At 45.2% G+C, this 12,199-nt stretch overlaps 1 protein-coding gene across 1 annotated transcript in view; it reads right to left on the bottom strand.

The window, feature by feature from the left end:
• Positions 1-12,199, bottom strand: part of LOC135512346 (neurotrypsin-like) — a 28,183-nt gene that overhangs the window by 7,077 nt on the left and 8,907 nt on the right. Inside the window, exons 3-6 of the mRNA XM_064934294.1 lie at positions 11,394-11,636; positions 8,559-8,697; positions 8,266-8,444; positions 7,100-7,247 (exon numbers count right to left, since the gene is read on the bottom strand). Of these exons, the coding sequence (XP_064790366.1) occupies positions 7,100-7,247; positions 8,266-8,444; positions 8,559-8,697; positions 11,394-11,636 (709 nt within the window). The remainder of the gene's footprint in view (positions 1-7,099; positions 7,248-8,265; positions 8,445-8,558; positions 8,698-11,393; positions 11,637-12,199) is intronic.

The raw sequence follows: 12,199 nt of genomic DNA on the forward strand, positions 1-12,199 counted from the left end.
GTTTTTTAGTTAAACTTGGACTGAAAATGTAGGTAAAACGAATTAATTGTCTGTACCTTGCGGGTTTAAGGGAGAAGGAGGCTATATCTTTTCAGAAAGTTAATGTTCTTTGATGTTCCATTAGTGGAGGAGAAAATGTCTTTTAGACAGATTGGAATGTTTGCTTTATTTTATTTATTTATTTCACCTTTATTTAGGTAAGTTGAGAACAAGTTCTCATTTACAATTGCAACCTGGCCAAGATAAAGCAAAGCAGTTCGACACATACAACGACAGAGTTACACATGGAGCAAAACAAAACATACAGTCAATAATACAGTATAAACAAGTCTATATACGATGTGAGCAAATGAGGTGAGATAAGTGAGGTAAAGGCAAAAAAAAGGCCATGGTGGCAAAGTAAATACAATATAGCAAGTAAAACACTGGAATGGTAGATTTGCAGTGGAAGAATGTGCAAAGTAGAAATAAAAATAATGGGGTGCAAAGGAGCAAAATAAATAAATTAAATACAGTAGGGAAAGAGGTAGTTGTTTGGGCTAAAATATAGGTGGGCTATGTACAAGTGCAGTAATCTGTGAGCTGCTCTGACAGTTGGTGCTTAAAGCTAGTGAGGGAGTTAAGTGTTTCCAGTTTCAGAGATTTTTGTAGTTCGTTCCAGTCATTGGCAGCAGAGAACTGGAAGGAGAGGCGGCCAAAGAAATAATTGGTTTTGGGGGTGACTAGAGAGATATACCTGCTGGAGCGTGTGCTACAGGTGGGAGATGCTATGGTGACCAGCGAGCTGAGATAAGGGGGGACTTTACCTAGCAGGGTCTTGTAGATGACATGGAGCCAGTGGGTTTGGCGACGAGTATGAAGCGAGGGCCAGCCAACGAGAGCGTACAGGTCGCAATGGTGGGTAGTATATGGGGCTTTGGTGACAAAACGGATTGCACTGTGATAGACTGCATCCAATTTGTTGAGTAGGGTATTGGAGGCTATTTTGTAAATGACATCGCCAAAGTCGAGGATTGGTAGGATGGTCAGTTTTATAAGGGTATGTTTGGCAGCATGAGTGAAGGATGCTTTGTTGCGAAATAAGAAGCCAATTCTAGATTTAACTTTGGATTGGAGATATTTGATATGGGTCTGGAAGGAGAGTTTACAGTCTAACCAGACACCTAAGTATTTGTAGTTGTCCACGTATTCTAAATCAGAGCCGTCCAGAGTAGTGATGTTGGACAGGCGGGTAGGAGCGGGTAGCGATCGGTTGAAGAGCATGCATTTAGTTTTACTTGTATTTAAGAGCAATTGGAGGCCACGGAAGGAGAGTTGTATGGCATTGAAGCTTGCCTGGAGGGTTGTTAACAGTGTCCAAAGAAGGGCCAGAAGTATACAGAATGGTGTCGTCTGCGTAGAGGTGGATCAGAGACTCACCAGCAGCAAGAGCGACCTCATTGATGTATACAGAGAAGAGAGTCGGTCCAAGAATTGAACCCTGTGGCACCCCCATAGAGACTGCCAGAGGTCCGGACAGCAGACCCTCCGATTTGACACACTGAACTCTATCAGAGAAGTAGTTGGTGAAACAGGCGAGGCAATCATTTGAGAAACCAAGGCTGTCGAGTCTGCCGATGAGGATGTGGTGATTGACAGAGTCGAAAGCCTTGGCCAGATCAATGAACACGGCTGCACAGTAATGTTTCTTATCGATGGCGGTTAAGATATCGTTTAGGACCTTGAGTGTGGCTGAGGTGCACCCATGACCAGCTCTGAAACCAGATTGCATAGCAGAGAAGGTATGGTGAGATTCGAAATGATCGGTAATCTGTTTGTTGACTTGGCTTTCGAAGACCTTAGAAAGGCATGGTAGGATAGATATAGGTCTGTAGCAGTTTGGGTCAAGAGTGTCCCCCCCTTTGAAGAGGGGGATGACCGCAGCTGCTTTCCAATCTTTGGGGATCTCAGACGACACGAAAGAGAGGTTGAACAGGCTAGTAATAGGGGTTTCAACAATTTCGGCAGATATTTTTAGAAAGAAAGTGTCCAGATTGTCTAGCCCGGCTGATTTGTAGGGGTCCAGATTTTGCAGCTCTTTCAGAACATCAGCTGAACGGATTTGGGAGAAGGAGAAATGGGGAAGGCTTGGGCGAGTTGCTGTGGGGGGTGCAGTGCTGTTGACCGGGGTAGGAGTAGCCAGGTGGAAAGCATGGCCAGCCGTAGAAAAATGCTTATTGAAATTCTGAATTATGGTGGATTTATCAGTGGTGACAGTGTTTCCTATCTTCAGTGCAGTGGGCAGCTGGGAGGAGGTGTTCTTATTCTCAATGGACTTTACAGTGTCCCAGAACTTTTTTGAGTTAGTGTTGCAGGAAGCAAATTTCTGCTTGAAAAAGCTAGCCTTGGCTTTTCTAACTGCCTGTGTATAATGGTTTCTAGCTTCCCTGAACAGCTGCATATCACGGGGGCTGTTCGATACTAATGCAGAACGCCATAGGATGTTTTTGTGTTGGTTAAGGGCAGTCAGGTCTGGGGAGAACCAAGGGCTATATCTGTTCCTGGTTCTAAATTTCTTGAATGGGGCATATTTATTTAAGATGGTTAGGAAGGCATTTTAAAAAAATATCCAGGCATCCTCTACTGACGGGATGAGATCAATATCCTTCCAGGATACCCCGCCAGGTCGATTAGATAGGCCTGCTCGCTGAAGTGTTTCAGGGAGCGTTTTACAGTGGTGAGTGGGGGTCGTTTGACCGCTGACCCATTACGGATGCAGGCAATGAGGCAGTGATCGCTGAGATCTTGGTTGAAGACAGCAGAGGTGTATTTAGAGGGCAAGTTGGTTAGGATGATATCTATGAGGGTGCCCTTGTTTAAGGCTTTGGAGGTACCTGGTAGGTTCATTGATAATTTGTGTGAGATTGAGGGCATCAAGTTTAGATTGTAGGATGGCTGGGGTGTTAAGCATGTTCCAGTTTAGGTCGCCTAGCAGCACGAGCTCTGAAGATAGATGGGGGGCAATCAGTTCACATATGTTGTCCAGAGCACAACCTGGGGCAGAGGGTGGTCTATAGCAGGCGGCAACGGTGAGAGACTTGTTTTTAGAGAGGTGGATTTTTAAAAGTAGAAGTTCAAATTGTTTGGGTACGGACCTGGATAGTAGGACAGAACTCTGCAGGCTATCTTTGCAGTAGATTGCAACACCGCCCCCTTTGGCAGTTCTATCTTGTCTGAAAAGGTTGTAGTTTGGAATTAAAATTTCAGAATTTTTGGTAGTCTTCCTAAGCCAGGATTCAGACACAGCTAGAACATCCGGGTTGGCAGAGTGTGCTAAAGCAGTGAATAGAACAAACTTAGGGAGGAGGCTTCTAATGTTAACATGCATGAAACCAAGGCTATTACGGTTACAGAAGTCGTCAAAAGAGAGCGCCTGGGGAATAGGAGTGGAGCAAGGCACTGTAGGACCTGGATTCACCTCTACATTGCCAGAGGAACAGAGGAGGAGTAGAATAAGGGTGCGGCTGAAAGCAATAAGAATTGGTCGTCTAGAACATCTGGAACAGAGAGTAAAAGAAGGTTTCTGGGGGCGATAAAATAGCATCAAGGTATAATGTACAGACAAAGGTATGGTAGGATGTGAATACAGTGGAGGTAAACCTAGGTATTGAGTGATGGAGAGATATTGTCTCTAGAAACATCATTGAAACCAGGAGATGTCATTGCATGTGTGGGTGGTGGAACTAATAGGTTGGATAAGGTATGGTGAGCAGGACTAGAGGCTCTACAGTGAAATAAGCCAATAAACACTAACCAGAACAGCAGAGGAGAGGCATGCTTAGTCGAGTGTTCAAAAGGGTCCAGAGTGGAGAGGTTGGTTGGGGGTCACGGCGATCCAGACAGCCAGCCAGGCCATCGATAGCAGGCTAGCATAGGATGGACGTCTGTTATTAGCCACCTCTTGCGCTCCGTCAGTAGATTAGTGGGGTTCCGTGTGGTAGAGGGGACCAATCCAAATCACACAAAAATAAAAACAATAGATATAGCTAGAGGCCCAGAAGAAGAAAAAAAACAATAAAAATAAACAAATAAATTGTCTGATTATCTAATCAGATAGCAGCTGATAAGACAGCTAAATGGCTAGCAGGCCGCAGATGGGCGCCCAGGCAACGTCGCGACGGAGGAACCAGACGGATAACTCCCTCGGGTAGACAACGTCGGCAGTTCAGCCGTGAAGGCCCGGCGGGGCTCCGCGCAGGCAGCAAAACGGGTCCGTACGAGTGACCGCAGCCCAGGAGCGATTGATGGAACTCCTCAGCTGGCTAGCTCCGGAACAACCGATGCTCGCTCCGGAATTGACAAACTCCAACTAGCTTCCGATTAGCTTCTGGCTAGCTTCTGGCCAGTTTCCGGCCAGCTCCTGACCCAGCTTGTGATTAGCTTCTGGATTAGCTCCTGGCTAGCTTCTGGATTAGCTCCTGGCTAGCTTCTTGGATGATTTCAGACTTGAGGTAAATAATTATTTTTTATAAATATAAATTGGTGAGGCGGGTTGTAGGAGAGTGTTTTGAGGATGAGTTTATGGAAAATTTAAATAAAAAAATGTATGAAAAAAGTTGTGTGTGTGTATATATATATATATATGACACGACAAGACGAGGACAAATGACGTCAACTGCTATGCCATCTTGGTGAGTATGAGGGGAGTAGGAGACAATCTCCAGACCTGAAGACACTGCGCTATTGTGTGGATCGGAGAGAGTGTGAGAACTGATGACGTCATTTTTATCTTCTCTCTTTAAAATGTAATGTTCTTTGTATTTTGGGTCAGTACTCTTGAATTAAATGCTGTTACCTGACTTTTAAGACCGGGGCTCTGTCCATTCTTAGAAAAATATGGGTCTTACAATCCCATAGAATGCATTGACAGATTAATTCATTCTGATTGGGAAACAATACAGAGGAATTTAGAATTCCTTTAACAGTATCATTCTGGTGTTTTCTGTAATGACCTTAGTGATCACTGTTTTACAGCTTGTGTCCGTAAGGGCTGCTCAGTGAAACGACCTGTCCTGATTTGTCATAGACGCTTGCTAAAAAAAAAATATGAGCAAGCATTGTCATGAACTGGCCTCTGTAAAATGGTATAGAATAAGCTTGATTTTTTTATATTTTCTGTGGTATTGTTAACAAACACACCCCCATAAAGATAATGAGAATTAAAAACAGGTTGAGCCTCTGGTTCGACCGTGATCTTGCAGAGTTACTCCACCTCAAGAATTGCATTTGGCGAAAGGCTCGGCACACGCATACTCAGGCTGACTGGCTCTCATTCAGGTAAATGAGAAAAAAGTGCACTCAGGCGATCAGGAAGGCCAAAGTTAGTTACTTTAAGGAGCAGTTCTCTCTCTCTAGGTCTAACCCCAAGATGTTCTGGAAAACGGTTAAAGACCTGAAGAATACACCCCACCCCCATAGCTGCCCATGTACCTTAATGTTGATGATGTGGATGTTACTGACAAGAAGCACATGGCTGAGCTCTTTAAATCACTGACTGGCTTTGTTGATGTCTATCGTATTATCTCGGGTATGCAATCTGGTTTCCGCTCAGGTTATGGATGTGTCACTGCAACCTTAAAGGTCCTCAATGATGTCACCATTGCCCTTTATTCTAAGCAATGTTGTGCTGCTATTTTTATTGACTTGGCCAAAGTCTTATACCCAGCTGGCCCCTTTCCAGATTTTGTTAAATGCTCTACAAGGTTTTCTTAGTGTCCAACAAGCATTTTCTACCCGTAACTTGGTTCTGAACACCTCCAAAACAAAGGTAATGTGGTTAGGTAAGAAGAATGCCCCTCTCCCCACAGGTGTGATTACTACCTCTGAGGGTTTAGAGCTTGGGAGTATGGCTACACTATCCTTCTCTCAGCACATATCAAGCCGCAGGCTAAAGTTAAATCAACACTTGGTTTCCTTTAAAGTAATCGCTCCTCTTTCACCCCAGCTGCCAAACTAACCCTGATTCAGATGACCATCCTACCCATGCGGGTTAACGGAGACATCATTTATAGATCTGATTTTCTTTACCATTCGGCCGTCAGATTTGCCACTAATGCTCGTTATAGGACACATCACTGCACTCTATACTCCTCTGTAAACTGGTCATCTGCAGCCCTCATCCTCCACATACAATACCCGTTCTGCTAGTCACATTCTGTTAAAGGTCCCCATAGCACACACATCCCTGGGTCGCTTCTCTTTTCAGTCCGCTGCAGCTCGTGACTTGAACGGACGTTTTATCTCAATCTCTTCATTCAAAGACTCAATCATGGACATTCTTACTGACGGTTGTGGCTGCTTTGTGTATTGTTGTCTCTACCTACTGGTCCTTTGTGCTGTTGTCTGTGCCCAATAATGTTTGTACCATGTTTTGTGCTGCTACCATGGTGTGTTGCTACCATGGTGTGTTGTCATGTGTTGCCGCCTTGCTATGTTGTCGTCTTAGGTCTCTCTTGTCATGATGTATGTTTTGTCATATATATATATATATATATTTATTTATTTATTTATTTAAATACCAGGCCCCATCCCCACAGGAGGCCTTTTGGTAGGCCATCATTGTAAATAAGAACTTGTTCTCAACTAACTTGCCTAGTTAAATAATGGTTCAATAAAATAAATAAATCAAACGTACTGTAAGCCAATCATTTTGTGTGCGTGACTACATGTGGGTGATCTGCTAAGAGCAACGATGACATCTGAATAATCTGGATCAGCTGGCTCCTCTCCAGCAGAGCAACAGCCGAAAACACTGAAGGCCATCAAAAATGCATGCTTTCCGTTCATCTATATTAATATAGTTCACTCAGTGGGAATGTAGCAGTGTAAATAAGGCTATCCTAGCAGGAGTGCATCCAGCTTTGTGGATTGCAGAGAGCCTTGGTTGGTGGGCAACTTCATGCCTGGGAACCCTTGCTACCACTGATAGGGCTTCACCTCTAGTTTTTACCTGCATAGGAACTGAGTCACATTTAGTGGAGGGAATCACATTAACAACCCATAAGCTACCTGCAAGTCAAACACCATGCTCCTGAGCCATCAGAACCCCAGTGCTGCTCACCCCAGTCCCAGCTGTCGACAGACCACCTCAGCATCGATGTCATCCCACTGGTCATCACAGATGGTGCCCCACCTCCCATCATGGTACACCTCCACACGACCCTCGAAGTCCTCCAGGCCACCTACCAACCTCAAGGGGGCGCCATTGCCTGAAAAAGACAGCAGAAAGTAGTTACCTGGCAGAGCACGTTGGCATCATGTTACAATAGAAACCACCGGTCTTCTAAGTTATCTACTTGTCCACTTATGGTCTCCTTGATGAATGCAAATGTACATAATCTCGTGCCCAGTGCCATGATAAATAAAGTGATCTGAACCACAGAACTGTTGGAATGCTGTGACCCCTAACCCTGACTCAGTTTGGTTCAAAGCTCCGGCATGTCATTTGAAACTACAGCAAGTATAAGTATGTGCGGGATGCAGGGAGCAGGAAAGGGGGGTGGATCAGTTATGCAATCGGAGTATGTGAGCAGCCCTGGCAGAGAAGTTGAGGAGGTGGGGGGGGGTTGTTTGGGGTAGGTGGGTTAACAGGGGCTCAGGGCTCTCAGATAGCTCTTTCCCTCATAATGTTCCAGACTGAATAATTCACTGCATCAACTAAATATATCACCAGGGCCTGCTCCTCTGGGCACCCCTCTCTCTACCCTCCTAACACACACGCAGAGGCACACACACGCGGAGGCACACAAACAAACACACACACACACACCCCTGTTGTAGTTCATTATGCCCCTTTGGGACGCTATGACACGTGCTGTAGAAGAGGTGAGAGCTGGCAGGCTCAGAGAGCTCTAAAAGCTACGTGAATGACTAGGCAGGCAACATCAGCTCCCTCTTGGCCAAGCTGCTCAGAAGAGACTGTTCTTGTTCTAGCCGTGCAGTGTTTGTGTTATGGAGATGAATCTTAGCCACGAATCTCAAACTGGCACAGCAGCTCTGACTGAGGTGGGATAAGGACAGTGAAACTCTAAGAGAGAGGGTACACAGTCTCTCTGTCACTGTCTTACTCAAAAAGGGGAAGTGGCTCTTCACAACTTTAGATAACTCTACTGGTAGGCCTAGTACACATGTAAAGTAAAATGTACTACATTTATACTGTATGTGTAGCACTTGTGAGAAATCTATGCTTTATCCCCATGGATGTTTTGAAATCTCCAACAGCCTCACCTTCAGGTGCAGCACACACCACCCCCGCTTCGTTTCCATGGTTACAGTCGCTGGTGACAAACTTCCGACTCCTGCAATCCAGCAGAGTGTTTTCGTTGCCACGGCAACCAAGGCGTTCATAGTGGAAGAGTCCAGAGCCGGGCCCGAAGTAGGAGTGCTGGAGGGCCGTGCCGATCTCACTGCAGACAAAGACAGGATGGACAGAGAGAGAAAGACCGGTGGACAGTCAGGAGTGGAGGATAGGATTTGACACACACACAAAGCAGTGATACAAGTATGGCAGTAGTTCTCACCCCAGTCCAAGCTGTTTGCAGATCACACTGGCATCGCGGTCGGTCCAGTGTGTGTCACATACCGCCCCCCACTGGCCATTTAGGTATACCTCCAGACGCCCACTCTGAGGGGAGGACCCACTTACCAACCTGGCAGCTCCTGGAGTGGAGAGAAGGCATTAAGATATGGAACAGCACCAGAGATTGTGAAATCATTTGAAATGACAGGTGGGACATCTCTCTCTCACACCCACCAGAAACAGGTAGACCGACAAAGTGCTACCAAGTCAACCATGAATCCAAAAGGTGTGATTATCTCAGGATAATTGTATAGATTATCCTTGGTTTGTGGGTCTTGCAACACTTGCCTATTCCAACCTGACAAACACACACGCATTCACACATATACCCTAAGTCAAATCGCGTACAAACCCTGAGAAAGGTTAACCGTTTCAAAGAGAGAACTTGGGAGAGATAAAAAGAGGCAGACAGATAATGACAGCAAACACATATTTCAACACGAGGATATCTACATACAAGCAAGGTGCTGACAGACCAGTACAAAGACAGACGGTTGGCTAATGGACACACAGGGTAAAGGCTGACATGCTTCCCAGTCTAAACAGGGAGCATATATTATGAAACCATTTTTGACGTTTTGGTGTTCAGCAGGGTTTTTCCTTCAGGCTATTCATGCACAACATTTTTTTTGTTCTTGAGGCAAGTCGAAGTTCGGTAGCCGAAGTCTACTCCCCTTCATTTGTGATTGGTCAACATTAGGGGTGGGAACTATGGATGGGATTCTTCAATGAAGTGTTTGCTGTCATTCAACGAGGGAGAGCACTGCAGCAGCAAGGCCCTACTGTCTGCAGTGCACTAGTTTTCATGAACATTTTTTCACTTGAGAAGTACTGCACCAAACATCTTAGCCAGTTTTAAAATTGCAAGACTAAGCAAAAAAAAGGTCTAAACTAATTAGAGATTTCTTGATTTTTTTTTCAAGCATTTTTCTTGTTTTCTAACAAAGGTCTTTAGGGAGTATGCGAGCACAGACATTCACTTGACCGAGTTCTGCTCGGAGCAAACCGAACCGATGGACAGTATGTGGATGCCTTTACACTCCTAAAAGGGGGGTGGTAGTCACAGAGAGAACAATGTCGGCTGCCTAATGGGTAGGTGGGAAACACAGTGGGAGGAGCCAACTGACAGACATACAGAAAAATAATGGGGCGCAGACAGATTGAGAGACACAAGCAGACAGGCACATAGTGCATTCGGGAGGAATTCAGACTCCTTCACTTTTTCCGCATTTTGTAACGTTACAGCCTTATTCTAAAATCGATTAAATAGTTTTTTCCCCCCTCATCAATCTACTCTGAAAACACCATAATGACAAAGCAAAAACAGGTTAAAAAAAAAATTAAAACTGAAAAATCACATTTACATAAGTATTCAGACCCTTTACTCAGTACTTTGTTGAAGGACCTTTGGCACCGATTACAGTATTGCTGTACAGCTATTTTCAGGTCTCTCCAGAGATGTTCGATCAGATTTAAGTCCGGGATCTGGCTGGGCCACTCAAGGACATTCAGAGACTTGTCCCGAAGCCATTCCTGCATTGTCTTGGCTGTGTGCTTAGGGTCGTTGTCCTGTTGGAAGGTGAATCTTTACGGTCCTGAGCACTCTGGAGCAGGTTTTCATCAAGGATCTCTCTGTACTTTGCTCCGTTTATCATTCCCTTGATCCTGACTAGTCTCCCAGTCCCTGCCGCTGAAAAACATTCCCACAGCATAAGGCCACCACCATGCTTTACCGTAGGGATGGTATTGGCCAGGTGATGAGCGGTGCATGGTTTCCTCCAGACGTGACGCCTATAATTTAGGCCAAAGAGTTCAATATTGGTTTCTTCAGACGAGAGAATCTTGTTTTTCATGGTCTGAGAGTCCTTTAGGTGCATTTTGCCAAACTCCAAGCGTGCTGTCATGTGCCTTTTTACTGAGGAGTGCCTTCCGTCTGGCCACTGTACCATAAAGGCCCGATTGGTGGAATGCAGCAGAGATGGTTCCCATCTCCACAGAGGAACTCTGGACCATCGGTTTCTTGGTCACCTCGCTGACCAAGGCCCTTTTACACTCGATTGCCCGTTTAAGAATTTAAGAATGATGGAGGCCCCTGTGTTTTTCGGACTTTCAATCCTGCACAAATGTTTTTCTACCCTTCCCCAGATCTGAGCCTCTCGGAGCTCTACAGACAATTCCTTCGACCTTATGGCTTGGTTTTTTCTCTGACATGCACTGTCAACTGTGTGACCTTATATAGACAGGTGTGTGTGCCTTTCCAAATCATGTCCAATCAATTGAATTTAACAAAAGTGGACTCCAAGTTGTAAAAACATCAAGGATGATTAATGGAAACAGGATGAACCGGAGTTCAATTTCAAGTCCATAGCAAAGGGTCTGAATACTTATGCAAAAAAGGTATTTCTGGTTTGACTTTTAATACATTTGCAAACATTTCTAAACCCTGTTTTCGCTTTGTCATTATGTGTAGATTGATAAGGAAATGTTTTTACTTAATCCATTTTAGAATAAGGCTGTAACGTAACAGAAATGTGGAAAAAGTCAAGGGGTCCGAATACTTTCCAAATGCACTGTAGGTTCCCGAGATAGTCAGAGGCATAGATATCCTGCCAGAGCAACATGATCACCCCAAAACCACAGCAAATATATAAAGATACCTCGCAATTATTTGTCGGTCCCTTTTGGAATTCATACACCACTATAAATCATCTGGTTCCAGGTAGTTACCCAGCAGTATTGATTTCCTTGAAGTAAGTATCAGTCGGTAAATTCTCACCCTGGTGGCAGTCGCAGTAGGCCCAGCCGATGGCTCCAGAGCTCTGGCGGAAGAAGCACCAGGGGTTGGACTCGCGGTCAGGGTTACGGCAGTAGCTGTGGTCGCCCAGCCCCCGGCCTGGGTACTGCAGGACGTAGTCTGGGAACTCTGTCCACTTCAGGCAGGGCGAGCCAGAGTCAGTCTGAGACACAGAGCCGTTGTAGTAGCCCAGCTCAGTGAAGCCTTCTGAACAGGACAGAGGAGCTAGGGGGAGACACATTCAGATACAAGAGGTTAATCAAAGGATGAGCTTCTGTTGAAGATTAGTTAATACAGTATAGCGATACACATTTTTGTGAGACGAAGTGATGGAGGGGGGTTAAAGCAGAGTTTTATAATTAAGTCACATTAAGCCAGGCAGGCGTTCAAACAATTTCCTCTCCTTTGTCTCTCTCTCTCTTTTGTTTCCACCTCCCCCTCTCTCTCCATCCTCGAGGTAAAGGAGTGAGCCACCTGGCTGGTCAGACTGACAGCGTGTTGCTGCAGTGCAGGGGCCAGAGTATTTGTGTAGGTCTGCTTTGCTGAGTCACAGAGCGTGGTGGGCTACCTTCTCAGACAACCTGAAAACCTGTGCCCTTACTGCAGCCATCTGTCTCTGTCTCTGTCTCTGTGTGGGTGCCCGTGCGTGCATATATCTATTTTTGTCCTAAAAATGCACCCCAGGCATACAGGTCTTAAAATTATTTTAAAAATTCAAATCCTCACAATTGTTTTCTCAATGCTGTCAAAAGCATAGTTTGATGATAGATAAACAACTTTGGGGTAGA

The sequence above is a fragment of the Oncorhynchus masou genome, chromosome 24 (genome assembly GCF_036934945.1).
Source record: "Oncorhynchus masou masou isolate Uvic2021 chromosome 24, UVic_Omas_1.1, whole genome shotgun sequence".
Lineage (NCBI taxonomy): Eukaryota > Metazoa > Chordata > Actinopteri > Salmoniformes > Salmonidae > Oncorhynchus > Oncorhynchus masou.